This window comes from Seriola lalandi, unplaced genomic scaffold, assembly GCF_002814215.2.
Source record: "Seriola lalandi dorsalis isolate HSWRI2012SDOR001 ecotype SW California unplaced genomic scaffold, Sedor1 jcf7180002054642, whole genome shotgun sequence".
NCBI classification, from domain to species: Eukaryota; Metazoa; Chordata; class Actinopteri; order Carangiformes; family Carangidae; genus Seriola; species Seriola lalandi.
This window is the reverse complement of record NW_019525195.1, coordinates 474,117-493,665: the sequence shown is the minus strand read 5'-3', so window position 1 is coordinate 493,665 and position 19,549 is coordinate 474,117. Positions and strand designations below refer to the sequence as shown.

At 39.8% G+C, this 19,549-nt stretch overlaps 3 protein-coding genes across 5 annotated transcripts in view; all 3 read right to left on the bottom strand.

Annotated features, from left to right (window-relative positions):
- Nucleotides 1–2,276: 2,276 nt before the first annotated feature.
- Nucleotides 2,277–12,408, bottom strand: akt2 (AKT serine/threonine kinase 2). Of its 2 annotated transcripts, none has more exons than XM_023420455.2 (14): nucleotides 11,989–12,408; nucleotides 10,055–10,229; nucleotides 9,659–9,790; nucleotides 9,420–9,531; nucleotides 8,471–8,624; nucleotides 7,521–7,652; nucleotides 7,331–7,396; nucleotides 7,155–7,223; nucleotides 6,525–6,647; nucleotides 6,132–6,260; nucleotides 5,535–5,749; nucleotides 4,695–4,782; nucleotides 4,502–4,604; nucleotides 2,277–4,373 (listed from the first exon to the last, which is right to left on the bottom strand). In XM_023420455.2, the coding sequence occupies exons 2-14, from the start codon at nucleotides 10,098–10,100 to the stop codon at nucleotides 4,294–4,296; spliced, it is 1,449 nt and encodes a 482-aa protein (XP_023276223.1). In that variant the 5' UTR covers nucleotides 10,101–10,229; nucleotides 11,989–12,408; the 3' UTR covers nucleotides 2,277–4,293. The 2 variants fall into 2 exon arrangements, with proteins under 2 accessions (XP_023276223.1, XP_087033874.1); XM_087177748.1 differs by lacking the exon at nucleotides 11,989–12,408 and adding an exon at nucleotides 11,742–11,875.
- A 389-nt stretch (nucleotides 12,409–12,797) lies between these two features.
- dhx40 (DEAH (Asp-Glu-Ala-His) box polypeptide 40) lies at nucleotides 12,798–17,659 on the bottom strand. Of its 2 annotated transcripts, none has more exons than XM_023420430.2 (18): nucleotides 17,620–17,659; nucleotides 17,297–17,487; nucleotides 16,979–17,124; nucleotides 16,768–16,887; nucleotides 16,354–16,590; nucleotides 16,154–16,220; nucleotides 15,936–16,067; nucleotides 15,723–15,822; nucleotides 15,516–15,602; nucleotides 15,186–15,368; nucleotides 15,005–15,085; nucleotides 14,733–14,890; nucleotides 14,245–14,359; nucleotides 14,053–14,161; nucleotides 13,737–13,831; nucleotides 13,561–13,630; nucleotides 13,207–13,435; nucleotides 12,798–13,018 (listed from the first exon to the last, which is right to left on the bottom strand). In XM_023420430.2, the coding sequence occupies exons 2-18, from the start codon at nucleotides 17,466–17,468 to the stop codon at nucleotides 12,897–12,899; spliced, it is 2,223 nt and encodes a 740-aa protein (XP_023276198.1). In that variant the 5' UTR covers nucleotides 17,469–17,487; nucleotides 17,620–17,659; the 3' UTR covers nucleotides 12,798–12,896. The 2 variants fall into 2 exon arrangements, with proteins under 2 accessions (XP_023276198.1, XP_023276197.1); XM_023420429.2 differs by having other exon boundaries at nucleotides 17,297–17,515; nucleotides 17,620–17,643.
- A 180-nt stretch (nucleotides 17,660–17,839) lies between these two features.
- Nucleotides 17,840–19,549, bottom strand: part of LOC111665425 (zona pellucida sperm-binding protein 4-like) — a 3,229-nt gene continuing 1,519 nt past the window's right edge. Inside the window, exons 7-10 of the mRNA XM_023420419.2 lie at nucleotides 19,100–19,289; nucleotides 18,880–19,018; nucleotides 18,737–18,800; nucleotides 17,840–18,603 (exon numbers count right to left, since the gene is read on the bottom strand). Of these exons, the coding sequence (XP_023276187.2) occupies nucleotides 18,512–18,603; nucleotides 18,737–18,800; nucleotides 18,880–19,018; nucleotides 19,100–19,289 (485 nt within the window). The 3' untranslated portion in view covers nucleotides 17,840–18,511. The remainder of the gene's footprint in view (nucleotides 18,604–18,736; nucleotides 18,801–18,879; nucleotides 19,019–19,099; nucleotides 19,290–19,549) is intronic.

Sequence of the window (19,549 nt, the reverse complement as noted above, 5' to 3'; positions counted from 1 at the left end):
TGATTGGGGTGGGGACAGTGGTAAACAGGTGAGAACCGAGGACTTCCGGTCGACGCTTGGAAAATAAACCGCGTTTTGCTCAATGTGACTGTCATTTTATGTATGTATATAGTTATAATTTTGTACGTTTGAGTGACCAAAGGTGTATTTGGTCTTTAATGTTGTGGGTCACTGTGAAATAGCTTGTTATGAATCATAATAAAGCAATACTTTGTTCACTCGACATTCAAGATTTACTGGAAACATTTTAACGCATCTCAAGCAAAAACTTCACACCAACTCTTTTACTGTTGTGTCTCTGTTTTATCGCTTGTCATTGCAATAAATCTTTGTGGATTGTTTTGTTCACCCTCATTTGCATATCTGGGGGAGACAGAATGCAAATACTTTCAAATCCAATAAAACTATTTACTAAAGCCTCAGTTAAATCAACAGCTCTAGGGCAATGCGTTATATACTGCCCCCTGCCAAAGGTTTTAGAAATACAATGTTCAAGAGTCCAAAGTCCCAGTGTACAACCCCATCCATCCTTAGAAACTTTTGACTATCCTCCAAAAAAGTCTGTGAATTTTCTCCCTTCATTTTTTAATTTTATGTATCTCTTTAATTTCTAAAATAGAATTAAGGAAAATGTTATTTTCCTACCCTATCTTGGCATCTGTCCACAATATTGCCCAAATGCTTTTTTCTGGAGAAATAACAAATCTCATTACTTTAGTTTGTTTCTGGCATAGAACTGTCAAATTTAAAAGGATTTACCTTTACCTTACCTTTTTGGCCAAGCTTGAAAAATAAAACATAAATTGCCACATTAGGCCCCCAAATTCTTTTTAACAATATGAGGGACATGATCTTGGTGTCCACTATGCAGGCTATAATACATCAAGCTTTACCAAAGATTCCTGTTGCAGTTGATTGATTACAGGTGTACAGTGTACACAGTAAAATGGCATAAAAAAAAGACACACAGAGCTTTATTCAGTAAAAATGTTTACTGGCACATTATAGTTGCAAATGTTATAAGCTACCATATTGTAGCAGGTATCACCCGTTACATTGTAAAGTCTTGCAAAGGGGGGTGGGGGTGGGGTGGGGGGGTGAAAGTGTCCACCAGGACAATGTCCTCCCCTTAAAGATTGCTTTTTTCATTGTCCTCTGAGCCTCAACTAACAGCAACAAGCAAAAGAAAATCGTTACACCAGCATCAGGTGTGACATTCGTGACTGTTGATCACATTCAAATATACAGAGAAGCAAGGTAACCATAGTAAAGCTGCAAATCAAACACTACAAAGATGCAGGCCTCCCCTTCTACTAATGTTGCATTCACCATCAAGCTTTTTTTTTTTGGTATTTACACAATAGTGAAGAGGCACTTGTTGTGCCTGTGTATGCCTACAGGAGAGGTCAGGGGTATTAACTTGCATTTTTAGCTGTGAAGCATTGCTTAAAGCGTGGCCAGCAGCGAGGTTCAGTGTATGGCTTCACAACCAATATTAAAAAAGTTCAGCAGCACCCCCTTACGGCCATGATAGCAATGAAGGCAAATCCACAGTGGTGTCCATCAGTGCAGTGGTTCTTGATATCTGGTCCTGCTGTTTCCAAAGCAGGACGCTAGGCTAGAGTATGATGGCTGTGCCTGAGCCAGTGAGAAGAGGTGCTGGAGTTGTGAACTGTAAATCAAAGCCATTTGATCACATTATCATCTGCAGGAACTGGGGCCACCTGTTGCTCAACGACGAGTCGAAACCTGCTGCTTTTCTGTGTCTTTGTCACCACGATCATTCAAACATCTCAGTCACCCTCAGTTACTCACACAAACTTAAAAAAAAATTTATGACGTGACATGTGGGATACCCCAGTGAATGCAGATCGATGTTCTAGCAAAACTTTTGAAATGGCAGAGGTAGTGCTCTGCTGATAATGGTAGGAAAAATGGTCAGCTTCTTTACTCAACACTGTAGAACATAGCAAAGGATGGGTCTTATCTACTTATTTACAACAGAGCAGCTTTACAATGTGTTCTGAAAAATGTAGGAAAGTTTGTTCTTTAACTGCTTAGTTTTAGGGGCAGATTTCAATGATCATACTGAGAATGTTTACCTTTATCACACTAACCTAATATGCTTAATTATCCTAATTATAGACAGTAATTGGAGTTATAATGCAGTTATTATCTGCCCATTTAAAACAAAATTCATGATAGTTAGCATCTCAGCTAAATTACCAATCCTCTAATGTAAACCCCTTGAAATGAAGAACTTAATCAAAAAGAAAGCAGTTTAAAAACTTTTAATATAGATATTTTATATAATGTATACTTAAACAAGACAATGCGTCTTCCAAAATTTGAGAAATAGATGGACAAAAAAGGAGGAAAAAAACAACAAACAAAAAAGAACAATGGCAAACAGAAAGGTCTCGATGTTCCTATAGTGAAGCTCAAAGAGCAACAACATCTCTTCCAGCAATATGGAATTATAAAATGCTTATGTCAACATGAGCACATTTCAATGTGCTGTCCAGAACTTCTCTCAATCGTGTGCCGTCATGATTTAAATTATGCAGGTTTTTATTTCAACTACACAATACATCAGCTGATGTTTTGATTAGTTCCCCCTGTCTGCAGGTTGAAGGTTGGTCGACCAGCTCATGCAGTGTTTAGTTGGAATTGTAAACCTGCGAGCTGTTGCTCCAGACATACAACTACATAGATTCAAGTGCTTCGACACAGCATTAAAGAAAACAAAAACCAAAGACTCTAAACATCAAATGTGGAATCATTTGAAGTGTTAAAAATCCACCAAGTCAGTCAGTTTTTGGCCTTATTATAAAGACTTAACGATTTAACTTTTTTCATTCTTTAAATACAGGAACATTCAAACGCTTATTTCAAAAATATTTTAAACACTTACACTGATATTAACAACAGAAAATGAACAAAAGATTGGTGCTTAACTCCTCAGCTAGGGAGTGAGAATTACTGGACAGAGGACAGCGAATGGCTGTGTTCGTCTACATTGGTCTCTCTAGACGGGTTGGGGGAAAAAACTGTGGTCAAGCGTACAGTCTCTATTTTTCTCTTTCCTTCTATTATTCCTGTCTTTAACACAGAGTGACTGGCCTTAATGAACTCACACCTCCAACCAGCAGCTAGTTGGTTGGTCAGTCAGTCTGGACACAGCAACATGGACTCCAAAGAGCCTTACTGCGGCATCACTTTGAGTTAAATCAATGCAGCATTTAAAGCAAAGATTAGCCATGCATGAGATCCCAGTTTCTAATCCTGACTGAGTCATTTATTTAGCGCCAGGCTGGTCAAAGCAATCATAAATGACATGCTTGTTCCCTTTAAAAAAAAAAAAAAGGCCATTGAGTGTGCCATGTAGTGTCCTCTCGTCGGTATTCCAGCAATAGTTCTGAGTTTTTAAAAACATGCATTAAAACAGACACAAATGGATGGTTGAGAATCAAAATGGTTGTTCATACATTCTCCTGCACTCATATGCACACACGCATTACATTCACGCATCTACTCAATTACACACATGCAGTGCAAACACAGAAATGCCAACCCTCCTCACCCTCCCCTCTTCCCCATTTCCACCTACTGTAGGAACAGTCCCACACTTGATTTGTAACAGCAAGTTCCAGAAAGAGCACTTGTTAAAAAAAATGAAATAAAAACAAACAAAAAAAAAATGCAGAAATATGGCTTTACATTTAAAACCGTAACGATTGATGAAATAAAAATTTGTTTTTTTCCCCCAAATCTTTTCCACTTTCCTAATTTTGATTATATTTCTATCAAGTACGTTTGTGTATATATATGCAGTCTATGCATGGATTGGTTGGTGTTGATGTGTGTGTAGCATGGGTACAGCTGGTAAAGAGGTGGTACTTGCTGGCATAACCTGGTTTTCAAAGTATCAAGGCTTTGATGTGGTGCCCAGTGTAGTGCAGCAGAGGTCCTGCAGGGAGGCCTAAAGCCAACCCTGAGAGGACGTACAGAGACAAAGCTGCCTGTCTATGCACACAAACCTGCTGAGGTCAGTCGTTCACAGCCTGTGTGTTCTTTTCATAATCTATAATCTGTGTCTTTTCTGATTTGCCAGTATGTGTATGTGGGTGTCTTTGTGTATGTGTTTGTGTGTGTGTGTGTGCGTTAAAGACCAAATGAAAATGTGTCTTGTGCCAGCCAAGTTTGTGTCGTTCGGATTCCCCAGCAGTGCGAGTGTGTATGTGGGATTGTGATTGTGTGTTAGCCTGCCCGCTTGTTCAAAAGTCTGAGTGATCATTCCCGTATGCTGGCAGAGTAGGAGAACTGAGGGAAGTGTGTACGCTGATCTGAATCCTCTGCATCTAAACTGTCATCTGCAGTAGGCACAATAGGAGAGAGAAAAAAGAACATTCAAAAGTTCAAAACAGATGTAAACTTCCTTAGAAATGTGAATCTAATCTTAAATCGCGAATAAAAGAGGCACAGGAGAAGATCTACTTACACTTATCTGGAGGAGTTATCGTAATGGTTTGTGCTGTGAACTCATCATCGAAATAACGCGTGTCCGTCTCTGATGTTACCTGGGGCTTGAAGGGTGGGATAAGCTGAGGGGAAGAAAAAAAATCAGTCATTTTTTACACTCAGAACATCTTGTTTTAAATGTCACACAATTTGTTTTTTCCCAAGTTTCTCACCTTCTTTTCAGTGACATCCTGCCAGTTGATGGAGGTGAAGAACTTGTGGCTCATCACTTCTTTGGCATCGTCCGGTCCGCCTCCGAGCCTGTAAACAAAACAAAAACACTATCATTATCACCCACTCATCAGCCACACACAAATGTGGAAATACTGTTATTAGAAATGCACAACAAGCACTTACTTTGTGTTGTTCTTCGCTGACTTGCATTTACCAATTTCTCAACAAATTTATTCTTCATTTCCTTACTACTTACAGGTGCATGTGTTAGTAAGCCTGCAGGTAGAACTCAATGTGCTAATAATAGCAGTTGTTCGACCAAAACAACAATCAATTATGTGCTTGTGTGGCCATTACCCTGTACCAAAACTAATCAAGAAGGAACACAAGCTTAAATAATGTGGTTACTTATTTTATAGCTGAATACGTGGTGCCCTGGAGCATAGTGGAAGATTCAGAAAACTAATCAAGTGCATCACCAAAATCCCAGGAAAAAAAATTGTTTTCCTCAAGCTGTACTGCTGCATTTCCAAGAGGCAAACATTCAGTTGAACAGTCATGTTTGCACACTGAAACAGTATGTAAATAGTAAACAGCATTTAATTCTTAATTAGAGCCCATTATTAGCCCATCACAGATACATATATATTGGCATAAATGTTGGCTCATAAGTAACAAAAGACTGCACAGATTTATCATTTTGGGTACATATCTGTATTAACATCCATAGATGTACGGGACACGCTGTTATATTATTAAGTGCTTATTTTTTCCGAATTACGATGTCTCCAATTCTTATTCTCTTCTTAGTCTTTGGCTATCACAGTACACACACATACCTTTGTTTAGGATCCTTTTTGAGGAGACCAGCCAGCAGGGCCTTGGCTTCAGGAGCCAGATTCTTGGGGAAGCGTATTTCCTCCATGAGGATGAGCTCAAATAGACGCTCATGGTCCTGGTTGTAGAAGGGCAACCGACCACACATCATCTCATACATGACAACACCCAGTCCCCACCAGTCTACCGCTCGCCCGTAGTCATTGTCCTCCAGCACCTGATGGGGCAGGAATGAAAAGAGTTTAGAGAGAGAAATAAAAGAACTGACATTCAGTCAATTTAGAGGCAGGACTATCAGTTAACACTTTTACATCATTGCACTTGTTTCCCAATCTCAAAATAACAGTCAGCAAATATTTAGCAGAAGTAATTAAATTGTAAAAAATACTATCCCCTGGTAAAGTGAAGACAATGAGCTCTGTAGACAATATTACAAAACAATGACGCCATCATCATTGTTTTAAAATCAGACATCCTAATCAACAACTACAACTACTTCCCATCATGTGCTCATCCAGCCCTGTGACATCAGAGCTTCTTTACATAATCGTGGTCACAAATCCTACTGATGTCAGAGTCCACAGCCATTGTGGCGTTACCTCTGGTGCCAGGTATTCCGGGGTTCCACAGAAGGTTTTCATAGTGGCGCCATCTGTGATCCCCTCTTTACATAACCCAAAGTCTGTTATCTTTATGTGGCCGTCCTTGTCTAACATGAGGTTCTCCAGCTGTGCCGGGAAAGATTCAAATTAGAGTCAAATTAGTTGACAGCTGTGACAGGAAAAGGACTTAAAAATGGAATACATTGGAAAGGGCTCATGGTTACAGTACATTATTGAAACTTGAAGAGTAGGACTGAGCATTGTATCTGCATCAGTTAGTGAAAATGTTGATTGTATAACAATCTAAAGTTAGAGCATATTGAACAATATGTATCCAGTCTATTTTGCAATATATCAATACTAAACAGTCAGAGCAAGCAGACACCTTACCTTCAAATCCCTGTAAACTACATTGCGTGAGTGTAGGTACTCCAGTGCTGACACTATTTCTGCACCATAGAATCGTGCTCTGTCTTCTGTGAATACTCTATCCCGTGATAAGTGAAAGAAGAGCTGCAAAAGAATAAAAAAGTAAAGATAACTACCGGACAGAACAAATCATCATGTTTTCGAGAGCTTTAATTTCATAAAAATCCTTAATTTGATTATGTTTCCCTTTTCTTAGTTACTTTTTATAGTGACTTTTCAATTTTCAATTACTTTTAAACATTTCTGTCTTTATTTCATTTAGAAAATAGCTTTTTAATCTGAATTGTTGGATTAACAACCAGCCGAGTACATGCAGTAACCAAAGCAATCCCTACTATGTATTGGTGTAACAACTAAGTTCAAAACTCTTTTGATATCATTTATTTCAAAAACATTTTGATGCATCATCAAATCCCACATTCAGCCCACAACTTGACCTGATTTGGATGTTTCCAAAAAGTTTAACAGTTGGACTTAAAACCTTAAATAGTTTTTCACCCCTGCTGCAATTACCCAATCTAAATGGTCATACACAGGTATAGTTACACAGCAGACACAACTGTAGCCCAGAGGTAAAAGAGAAAAACTTACTTCTCCTCCATTTGCATACTCCATCACAAAGCATAGCCGGTCATGTGTTTGAAATGCATATTTTAGTGTCTGTCGAGGAAGAAAAAGGAACGAAAATGCGTGACAGCATTACAATGTATAAATGGTTCCTTAATCACAATACATTTACTAGTGCAATACAGGTGCTGGTAACTTACCGTTAGGAATGGGTGCCGTGTATTTTGGAGAACTCTGCTTTCCGTAACTGTGTGTGCCACCTCATCCTGGACGAATACACACACAAAGACATAATCAGAGCATATAATGAGAGCAAGATCACATACCAATATATAGCTGTGCTAAAACAGCTTAAAGTGAAGGTTCTTCTGCGATGTGATTAGCACTAACTTTAGCAATGATGACTTCTTTGCGAAGGATTTTCATGGCGTAGTACATCCCCGTGGCCTTTTCCTTCACCAGGATAACTTTACCAAATGTCCCTTTGCCGAGCAGCTTCAGGTAGTCAAAGTCACTCATGGTCTGTAGGAACAATGGTCAAAGATAAGCTATTAGAAAGATTCATACAACTTCACACCAGAGTGAGCTCATACCCTGTTTTTCCTCAAAGACACCATGAATGTTACATCTGTGAGTTTGATGGAACTTAATGTGTTCTTATGGAATATAAAAATATCTGTCTCTGAAACATACAGGAATAGCATTGTGATGAGTCAGTGGCTTCCCACTGTACTGTCGCCACTGCTGATGTTTGTGTGCTACATCTGATGTATGCCAACATGTGGGGCATGACATGATGTGACATGCTGAAATAGCTATAAATATCAAACTAGTGAACTGATACTTTCAATTAACACTTGAGAAAAAGCAGCAGGAAAGACAATTTTCTTCAGCGAAAAAAAAAAAACTGACTTTGGCAATTCTTGGTGACAGGTGTGTAGCCAAGGTAGACATTGATCACTATTTGAATAATATCACATACATTGTAAATCAGGAAATCATTCAAATAAGGACAGGGCTGTAAAAGAATGTTTTTCACAAAATAAGAATTCAAAATGAAACTCCATACTATTTCCATACTGCATCTCTACATACAGTTAACAGTCAGTAGACCAACACTGTCCATAAAACCAGAGCAATTCAAAATCACTTGGAGTGAAACAGCATAGTGCACAAAATATATACACAAATACTACCCTCCACTCATTTAAAGGTTGCTTCACCAAAAAAGCTTTGAGAAAGAGGCTTAAAGTTTGAACAACTTGCTCAATAAAGATGAGCTTAGCTGGACAAACACAGCAAACACTCAGCTGCCAGGCACTGCTTGTGCAAATACTGACCACTTTTGTGTGGGATTTGGACACAGCAATCTCCATCTCCTCTGTGCCGCTGCTGTCACTTGGAGAGCCAAATTTGATCTCCATGGGCTCCTCATCCTGCTGCTGACTCTTCAGGCTATTTGCCACTGCCTGGATCGATCGCATCCATTCCTCCCTGAACCAGAAGAAAACACATATTACCCTTATCAAATATAGCCAGCGCCATGTCTACATTACTCTTACACAAATTGTATTCAAATTGTGAATTCATTGTATTCAGACAGATGTTTTAGATGCGCCAAATACATATCTTAAAGGAGAAACAGCAAGCTCAGTTTAGAAGGTAGAGGATAATCTGTACTATTCAGCTAGGGGATGCTGGGATTTGGTACTTGGCAGAGCCGATGTAAACAAAACTCAATGACGATTGCTTGGGTTAGGGGTGAATAATCAGTTCTAATCTGGCACTGAATTCTATTTTGAGCATGATGGTCTTTCCTTCTCACACAAACTAAAATGAATTTCATGACCTGTAGTGAATAATGGCCCATTTAGGCCCTTTGTTTCATTTTGTGAAAATTTTGTGTCTTTCTGTCCTTACCTCTATTAAAGCAAGACTTTATCCTTCAAACTTCTCTTAACTCCCAACACACTAAAATTAATTTCAGTCATCAAATAATTTTAGAGGGGTGGTGTGTGTTTATGCTGTTCCCAACCATAAAACAAGTGACATTTCAATGCAGCAGCCTTGACAAAGTTGCGCTGAAACACCTTGTTTTAAGAGATAATGAGGAGCAGGAGGCATAGTCATAGTCCTATAGTGTGAGCAGAAATTGTTTTTGCATGTAAACAGAATTTTTAGGTGCACTGGTCTAAGCCCACTACAGATGGCACTCTCAAATTTTAATCAAGACTACTTTTACCACAGGGCCAGTAAAATATAAAAACCCTTGGAATGAATGTCTTGTACCTCTCCTCGTTGCTGTCCACGTGAAAGGTGCGCTCAATAACCGAGGTCCACTGCAGACAACGAATGACAAACGTGTTGGGCCTGGGGCGCTCTGTCTTCATCAGCTGGCATTCTACAAAACACAGACACACCAACTAACACAGAAGAACTGAAGGCACCAACAACAAAACATAAAAACACTTTGCAGATTTAATCTGGCGGCTTGAATTTAAATTTGCCAGCCAGAACAGAAAGCTGACCTGCGACAGAGAAGTTGTTGAGCGGCGGGAGGCTGTGGTCACTGGACACCTCAGGCTTCTCTTTGTAGCCAATAAAGGAGCCATCGCTCTTTAAGATGAAGTAACGAGGCCGCCATGTTTTGATGTATTCACCTGGAAAACACAGACAAGTGGAGATTTTTGAGCCAACAGAGTTTTAATGTTTGACTACTCGTTGTATGGCAAGATACACTATTTAATGAAACTAAATGAAACTAAGCACTGCTGTTCTCAATCGATGAAAAAAACTACAAACTTGACAGATAGCTCACAAGCCTACAGGGGGGGAGTATTAATACTCAAATGGTAGATTTTGAGATGGACTACACTACAATGTAGACTCAGATGATGGACAGTGAACACAGGGGGCCCCCTTACCTCTCTTGTGGAGCCATCCCTCTCTCACAACACTGACTTCATTCATGCTGGGGCAGAAGACTGTCTGGGCTGGGAGGGGGCTGCAGACAAGCTGGTGGAAATTGTGCAAACTGCTCCTATTGGTCAACTGCCTGACAGTGGCTCAGATACAAAAAACAACTATATAATATAATACCTAGAGGAAGGGAACAGAAAGAGACACTGTTAATTCAGGATACAAACACGGGTCTCAAATTGTCCATCAAATACAAAAACAATGCCCATTGTATCCTGGTGTAGCTTTAACATATAAATTACAGTCATGTCAGAAGGGCCATAAACAGCACACATCAGAAAAACATCACAAAAGTTATAGCGTGTCAAGTGAATACTTAATATATAAGTGCACTTTTACCCTTTGTTAAAAATTAAAAACCTCTGCTAACTTGTAAAGGTGTGAGCAAAACAGCTGGGTGACTTCAGACTATTTATAATTCAACTCCTCACTTCGAACAAAAGAGCATAGCCTTGGGAAATATTTTTTTTAACTCAATTGTCTTTTTGGGCATAAAGGGAACACTAAAAAATGAATGTGAAAAGACATAGGGCGTAAAGGAAGTAAAACTACAGCCAGAGAGGTGGAGGTGAACACACAAAGTGAAACTGATTTCTCATAACAAAGGAAACTTTCTGTATATTGCTCTTGATGCCTATCTGAGTGTTGTCACTACAGCACTGCACTTGAATAATTCCTCTCCTTCTGAGGCACTCTGTTGCCTTGAAACACAACTCCACAACAAAGAAAACTGCTGAAATCTGCACATCTGCTCAACCCTTATATGTGACCATCTGATAATTCTGACAGTGACATTCAAACTGAGACTAGTGTAATGACTATCATGACCACAAGCTAGATATCAAAACTGCACTGCATCTTGTGCAACTCAGTTTCATGTTATTTCTATAATATAATTGTTCCTGGTGTTATGGTGATGCCAGGTAATGATCGAAGAATTGTGGGATCAATACCATTGATCAAACAATTACAAAAATTGGCTGTAAAGCTCTTTATTGTCAAATGTAATAACCTCCCACAGCTTTTGCTGAATGTTTGAGGAGAGGCCTTGCTGATCCAGGGTCAGCCCTGAATCAACAGCTTATGTTAGATAATAGGTTTACCAGAATTTCACAGTATTTCAGTGAAAGTGATGGGGTTGAATATTACAGTGCATACAGTCACCTGAACAAAGACTGTTTGAACTGCTTTGTTTACAAAGATAAAAACAGATAAGGCTTCTCTCGACTTCAGACCTTTTTTATGGCCATTCGAGGTACATCCAAGGGTTGTTTATAGCTGTACACCTATTTATCTCAATGGTCAAAGTAATAGGTAGCTGCTGTTTGAAATAATAAATAAGATGCACAACTTTTCACTGTACACAGGATATCGATTTGTCTTTAGAAACACGACATCAGTAATATGTAGTAACGCGTTAATGTTTGTGGCTTACATGTAACACCATGTGAAGAAACGACAAACCTTAAAAATAAAACAACTCGATAATTCTATGCTATTAATGTCTATAAAATTATACACTGCACCAAACACGACCACAAGCTGCCCAACGTAAACATTACAGTAACGTTAAACCATCCTCATCTTTCAGTGTAGCGGCTAGCTAACTGAGGCAAAGTCAACAAACGTTACCTTCCAAGTTCAAGACAGGTCGTTAGCTTCTCTATCGTAGCTTAACAATAAATAGATTGCTACAATACTTCAGCAATAGCTGATGGGCAGTCTGGCCAAGTGGCGCGCCAGACAGCAGTGAGGACACTGACCATGACCGCATTACGACCAAACAAGGCAGCTAGCCAAAATAGCTTTCAAGCTAACAGCTAGTTAGCATATCAGTTAGCCACTTGCGCTACTTCTCATTACCCCGGCTTTTACTTACCTCGACTTCAGTGACAAAAAAATACACCCAGCCGTTGGTACTTGAGGAGGCTCAGAGCCGCACAAAGCTCCCACCAGTTATCACTCGGAGCTTGTGTGTATTGAACTCTGTCAATGATCACACAGCTTTAGCGGACTGCTCGCTGAGCTTGTTTTCTTCTCTCACAACAGCAGCGGCGGCGGCGGCGTGCTTGGTCAGTTGCTGCTGCAGTGGCTCAGTGAAGCCTACGCAAACCAGCCACAGAATGAAGTCCACTGAGCTCCAACTTGATGGATAGTTGCGTTGAATACGATTACAAATACTTTCCAAATCCTGGGTAGATATAAAAATAAAAAAAAAAAAACACAACCCGCCTCTTTGTGGGTTTAATATGGGTAGTCGCCTGCTTAGCGTGGAAGCCCTCCGTCCCAGCCAGACTGTACAGCAGCCCCACAGACGCACACAAAAGGAAGTGACGTACGAGGCCAGAGAGGGTCCACTGCACCTGAACAGTCGGTGTGAAAGTACATCAAGTACTATACTGTAACCTTAACCTTACCCCAGCTGTGCACTGCTGAATTACACATTGTCTGAGAGATAGGCAGTGCAAAAATGTCTAAAAATTAATGTGAAATGCCCGAAAACGTCTTCCTTTTAAACCAGAGTTCCCACCTCCTCTTTAAACCAATAGCTTTCTTTTATTCTACCCACTGTTTAAGAATAAAGGAACAATTTTCCATAGATGTGAACCTTGTCAAAGACCCATGAAACCAACCACTGCTACAGCAATTGTGTGTAAAGTGATGGGGTTAAACAGGAGAGAGGCAATGTTATAAATGTAACAAAAGTTTATTATTCAGGTGTCATTTGCAAAATATTCCTTTGTGATACATATTATGAAACATGTCCTCAAAAGCAAGCGCTTTCTGTCAGAGGGCTTTACTTTGTTGCCTTTGTTGCTTTCTTTGCAGGTAGCGAGCACGAGCATCACTGACAGTGGCTTCGTTGTTTCGCTTCTCCAGCTTTTTTGTGACATCCTCAGTAGAAACCTCTGAAAAAAGAACAGTAGTAATGTATTAGTAAGTTATAAAACAGAGTATAGCTTATCCATTCATTCACCCAGTAAAACACTTCAGGCAAAAATGGCCTGTTAATCGACAGTGTGCTTTGGGTGGACCAAACACTAAGCTCTATAACATAACAATTTCCAAATAAATATTAATTTAATTATTCAGAAACCTGGTTGTCTTTTGGCTGCTTCCCTGTTCTCCCATTTTATCATCTCTTCATCAGTAACTTCTTCTCTTGCTACGCTGCTCAGTTCATAGACATCCACCTCATGGAGTTTAGGCAGCAAGTCCTTCACCCACTCATATCGAATAGGACACACGGTCCTGATGTACACCCGGGAAGTCACCAGCACATCGTGGAAGATGACCCAGTTCAGCTCTGCCTCCTGGTCAAACAGCTTAGAGCAACAAGGAATCATGATCACAGGGGAAATTAGAGAGGAAGCATAACAGTTTATGTTCCAGACCTAATGGGTCATTGATTTGATTGAGATTTTTTTAATGAATTCAAAAATACATTTACCGATGATGATGGATGAATGTGAACCATGGATCCATGTCCATCCATTGTGCAGAATACCTTTCCCACAGACCTATTTGGGATGGAAAAAATAACTGAACATCATTCACAGCCAGCACAAAATCTCACAAAAACTAGGGAGTTAAGTATGGATAATTTCAAATGAACCTTGATGATACCTTCTGGCAACGTTGGTGAAGTAGCCCGTGCACAGGCATCGCCTGAGGAGTTCACTCTTGTTGCCATCAAATGTTTCTACAGGGAAATCTCTCTTCTGGAAGGCAAGAGGGTGGATCGGCAAAAAAAAAATGACAGTCATATTAATTAGCACAGCAGTGTGTTGGCAAACAAATGAATGTGAGGAGCAACAATGATCTGTGACAGCTAATAATGATTAGACAACATTGTACAGTGCAGCTAAAACATTTAACAGAGCATGGATACACAACATACTGTAGTCAGTGGTGTGAAAATGAGTTCTGTACATTACTGTACCTGTTGGAGGCGGAGGAGGATCTCTCGCAGCTGAGTCTCCACACTAAAGGCCGACTTCAGCGCCCTCCAGTGGATCCAGTTCTCTTTACACCACACTGATGGTCTGTCACTACAGAGTGATAATATCATCACATCAGGTCTTGCATACATGGCAAGTGATGGACTAACTTTGACTGTACGTAAGTACTGTACCTGGATTTGCATGACTGAAACACACTCAGAAGTGTGGCAAAGTCATTCATACTGCCGCTTTTGTTGGCCAGCCCTCTGTGCTTCTTATCTGCCTCTTTCTGCTTCTCAGGGTGGCCTGCAGGAAACTTGGCATTAGTCAAAGCCAAGGGAGCTCAGAGCTGACGTCTTTAGCTACTCCTCTGCATATGCCATTTCCTGGCACAGGGACTAAATTTATCAATAAACCAACACATCAGTAAATAAAAATAAATAAAATACAAAAAAAATTATATATATATATATATATATAGATATAGATATAGATATATATATATAGTCAGTTGCACTTTAGGGACAAGTTTAATATCTCTGCTATTAGACAATTGTCTAAATAAACACTGAGTGTTACAGATAACAGAGGAATGTTTTTTACCTTTGTAGTCTCTAATTACAAGCACGCTTTTAGTTCTATTTAAAGATTCCCAATGTCAAAAAGTTACATTTCTGACCTGGCCTGATGAGGATATTCTCCACAGACAGCATGGCAGCCACAGGGAGCAGCAAGTCCTGGCAGCCGAGCGAGGCGGCTTTGAGCACAGCCCTGGTGAGGCCTGGGTGCAGCGGGAACTCCACCATCAACTCCCCCAGTCGGGTCACCCTACCTCTCCTATGGCCCACGCACCAGACACATAGAGCCCATGAAATGTCAGCAAGAATTACTTAACCCACCTCTGCTGTGCTTCGAGAACCAAACACTTGGTCGACAGGTATAACCACTCACCTGTCAATAGCATCAAATTGATAGAGCTGTTTTAATGCTTCTAGAATAAACCTCTCCTCTGGACAGTCCAGGTAAGGAAACCTTAAAAGAAATTAACTCTTTATTGAAGATGCTTAAAAAGGTGCGTGCAGAAATGATGAACTCTAAGAAAGCAAACAGACCAGAATGGGTACCAGTTTACCTAATGACATCATGGACGCCCAGGCACTTGAGTGTGAGTATCACTGCAGTCAGACTTGTCCTCTGAATTTCTGGAACTGTATATTCGGGCATGCTCTTTTCCCAGAATTCCTTGGTATAGATTCGAAAGCATTTCCCGGCTGAGGTTCTTCCAGCTCGGCCTGCCCTCTGCTGAGCCTCACTCCTAATCACAGAAAATCCCCCCAAAAAATCCCATCCAAATCTCTGTTGGTAAGCTTTCTTAATAGCATGAGTGTTAGCAGGAAAATGACTAAAACAAAGCTATTTGCAAGTTTGAGATGACTGAGATTTTACATTTTTCACAACTCACTTTGATATTGGCACCACCTCCAAGATATCCATGCCCACCCTGGAGTTGTGGTTGAGTTGCTTCACAAACCCACTGTCTATGATGTACCTATACAGGGAAATAATGGCATGATGATGTGTTTTGCAGTGAAACATTTCAGTGAAGTTGATTTAATGTCACAATTTCATGGATGTATATGATAAACCAGGGAAAACAGGCCTCACTCACTTTATACCATTGATGGTGAGAGATGTTGCTGCAATGTTAGTGGCCACTACACACTTCCTTATTTTTGGGGGCGGTGGCTGAAAGATCTGCCTCTGTTGATCTATTACAAGACCAAAAAAAAATTTTTTTCAGAAAAAAAAAAGTTCAGAAACTACTTTCAATTTGGAAAATCTACCTTGCAATAAGATGTAACAGCTGTTGTATGCATTATACCCGTGGGCATGGATCCATAAAGGGGTAAAATGAGAAGGCCCTCCACTGTTTGGTCCTGTACATCATAGCGATAGTCTATAGACTCTGCCTTTTCATACAGCAAGTCACAGGCACGCTCAATCTCTGACTGACCTGTCGAACATTAGGAGAATTAATGTGGCAGATTTTGTCAGTGTTGCGGCATAATCTGATTTTAGAGCTTGATAATTGTAACAAACCTGTCAAAAACACGAGAATATCCCCAGCCATTTCACTGGTGTGCACATCAAGGGCCATTTTCACTACCTGTGGAGCAAAGGCGTTCAAATTAATGAATAGCAACAAAATGTATCAAGCTCTAAAGTAAAAGGCTTTTCCTGTGACATTGTTAAGATTAAAAAAATCAACAAACAAACAAACAAACAAAAAATCCCAGTACCTCTTTTACATAACCAGTACTTTCAATGTCTTTCGGTCCTACAGCAGAACCAAAAGTGCAGGTTACAGGAAAAGTCCTTCCAGGTATAGCAAAGACGAGACAGTCGCCAAGAAAGGCTGAAAGTTTGTCAGTTTCCAAGGTGGCGGACATCACCACCACCTTCAAAGGAAAAGATCGACCCTTTGTGGCTTTAGCAGGGTTGGTGAAGATTTTCTTCAATAAACCCAGGAGAATATCCTGCAACAAATACAAACAATTGCTAAATGTGTGTGATGGAGGATGAGGAAAAGAACAAACAGTTTTTGGTTTATTGGATGTTGACAAGATGTATGTATATTAACAGCACAGTGCAGAAATTATTAATTATTATAAATATTTAAGTGTTAATGACATACAGTGACTATATTGACTCACTGTGTTGAGGCTGCGTTCATGGACTTCATCCAAAATTACAACACTGTACTGAGAAAGTCCGGGGTCTGCCAGGATCTCTCTGAGCAAACAGCCATCCGTCATGTACTTCACCGCTGTGTCCTGGCTCAAACACAGTAACAGCTCAATTTTATCCGATATTCACATTAATACACTGGATATTCTGCAGGGATGTCTCATATCTGTCTCTCACCTGTGATGTGCAGTCATCAAAGCGGACTTGGTAGCCAACATCTCTACCCAGGGTGCATTGCATCTCCTGGGCTACCCTCTGGGCCACTGTGATGGCAGCCACCCGGCGGGGCTGGGTGATGCCAATTTTGCCATCTTTACAAAAACCTTTTTTTTTTTTTTTTTTTTTTAAAGAAACAACAAATGATTAATCTTCTGAATTCACAGTTTGTATCCTAACCTCACAAACTTCACACAAGGTAAAAGCTACATACTGCTGTGTTTAACGGTGCTTTTAACTTCATATTACAAGGGATAGGACAGCAGAATTACAGCTTACCAGCTTGATACAGGTACTGTGGAAGTTGTGTGGTTTTCCCGCTGCCGGTCTCACCGGTGACAACCAGAAAAGTGTTGTCTCTCACAGCCTGAACTAACTTGGTTTTGTGCTGGTAGATCGGCAGGTGTTTGGACTCGTTGTCTTTTGACTCCCATCTCGTTGATTTGGACATACCTGACAACTCTGAGCAGCTGTACCGGCAGATATCAGTGTGAGCAGCTAAACAGGCGAAAGAAATACTGCCGCTAATCACGCTGAACAGTTTGGTTGCTCTTTGTGCGACATAAACAGCGTTAAACTGTACGAAACACCATTTAACTTACCTCTGTCGTTTCACGTACGACACATTGGCTAAAACACTTCCGCAAACTAACCCATTCCGCGTTTCTATTGGTCAACTTGAGCATGTGACCCAAGCTCCTCCACCACAATAAAAGTCTGGCTTGAAGAAGTTTACAGTAGGCTAATCGAGTCGGTTTTTTAATTTCAATTAAATCAAATCAAATAACAATATTTATTGTTTTTGCTGCTTTTAAATTTTTTTTTTTTTTTTTAAATACCTGTGGATGTGAAATTCAGTCACAGCAAAAACCACCAAAAGACATTATTTAAGTTAAAGCCATTTCCCACTATATATCATCATAGAATTAAAAAGACCAAAATAATTTTGCTGCAGGAATGTTTTTTTTTTTTCAGCACCGTAAAAGGTGTACAGAATCTAGATGTGCATTTTACACAGTAACAACCAAACAACTTTTCTCCAGGAAGCTGCCTTTGTCCTGATCTGTTAAGACCTGACATGTTAGAATCAAGTTATCTGGATCGCTTGTCTGAGTAACACCCAAAAACCTTGCTTTAGGTTTTATGTGGTTAAGATATGTAATTCCAAAAGTTACTTCTTATAACAGGGTAGTACACACCCAGTTTTAATATCAAGTGGTAACACTGCTAACCCAAGCGGGGTTTAAGACAGGAACCTTGAATTTAAAAGTGGACTTCCTGACAACCTGCATTATTCGTGGTTAATTTGATAAAATCAACACGAGTTGAGTTGATATATGATATAATGAAAATGATGTGAAGAATGCTTAATCAAGGCCATTATACTAATTTATAGATTTATTTTCACTACAAATCATGGTCAGTTCTTTGCAGAACTGTTCTCAATCTTGGTGTTTCCAAAATGACTTGAAGTAGTTGTCCTTTTCTGGTTATTTACATTAGATAAAGAAGAGGACCACTAGAGACAACACTGTAAAGAATCCTCTGTCTTGGCCCTGGTGTGATTCTCCTTAATTTACGCCCGACTGGAAGACAGGAAAAAACGGAGACCATCGTTCACACTGTTGCATGTAAGTGAGTGTGTAAATCAACCACAGAAGACAGAATCTTTAGATGAGCGTCCTCATAAAAGGATAAATAAGATGCTGCTCCACTTACCATTGCTGCAGGACTGTAAGCAGTCTAGTCCTTTACAGAGCTCTATATCACAGTGGAAATATACCTGTAGGAAAACATCCCCATAATAAAAAATGCACCAAGGCTAACAAACAAACATACTACTATCTAGATCTCTTACATACCTGGGTTTCAAATGTTGGGGGCTTTGCAAAAGTGAACAGTTTGACCACAAACCATTTGTGAAGAGAGGGATACATCAGGTCCTTGCTGGAGACAACTGGCAACCCAGCAGTTCTGTGGCTATCACCAGTGAAAGGACACCTGGATTTGACACACAGATTAGCATCAAATCATACTCTTCTTTTTTAAATTTCAGAAAAAGGTCACATCTATGTGTTTAACCCTTTAACAAGCAGGTTCCATCTTTGTGGGTTATGTGGGTCTTCACTTGGTGTGGCCCAGCAGTCCTCCAGCAGCAGAACCAAGTCCTTGTCCTCGTGTTTGAGAACAAACACCTCCACGTACACAGGCTGGCCGAGCTGAGTCACTGTTTGAGGGTCTCGAGAGGAATAGAAAGACCTGTAAGAGGAATCTGTGGATAAAAGCGTAGGAAAAAAATTAATTTCTACAAAGTTGGCAACAAGAAGGTTTCACTATGCTCCAATTATAAAACTGGACCTTCAATTTTGATGGCACCTTCTATGGTTTTTAAGATCTTTTTGAATAGAAACATCTATACAGACATCAATGTAAAAAATAATAAAATACATACAATAAATTTGGGAAAGATGGAAAGTAAAAAAAAAAAAAAATATATATATATATATATATTTTTTTTTTTTTTTTTTTTTT

Bases quoted from the DNA above. Each gene is read 5' to 3' on its own strand.
- akt2 (XM_023420455.2), bottom strand. From the start codon at position 10,100: ATGAATGAAGTCAGTGTTGTGAGAGAGGGATGGCTCCACAAGAGAG. The intron at 9,532-9,658 runs GTCAGCTTTCTG...TGTGTTTTGTAG, and splicing joins CAACAACTTCTCTGTCGCAG to AATGCCAGCTGATGAAGACA. The intron at 7,653-8,470 runs GTCAGTATTTGC...TTGTTCCTACAG, and splicing joins CCAAATCCCACACAAAAGTG to ACCATGAGTGACTTTGACTA.
- dhx40 (XM_023420430.2), bottom strand. From the start codon at position 17,468: ATGTCCAAATCAACGAGATGGGAGTCAAAAGACAACGAGTCCAAACAC. The intron at 16,221-16,353 runs GTACTGGGATTT...TTTGCTCCACAG, and splicing joins GTACTGGTTATGTAAAAGAG to GTAGTGAAAATGGCCCTTGA. The intron at 14,162-14,244 runs GTACAGTACTTA...ATCACTCTGTAG, and splicing joins TTTCAGTCATGCAAATCCAG to TGACAGACCATCAGTGTGGT.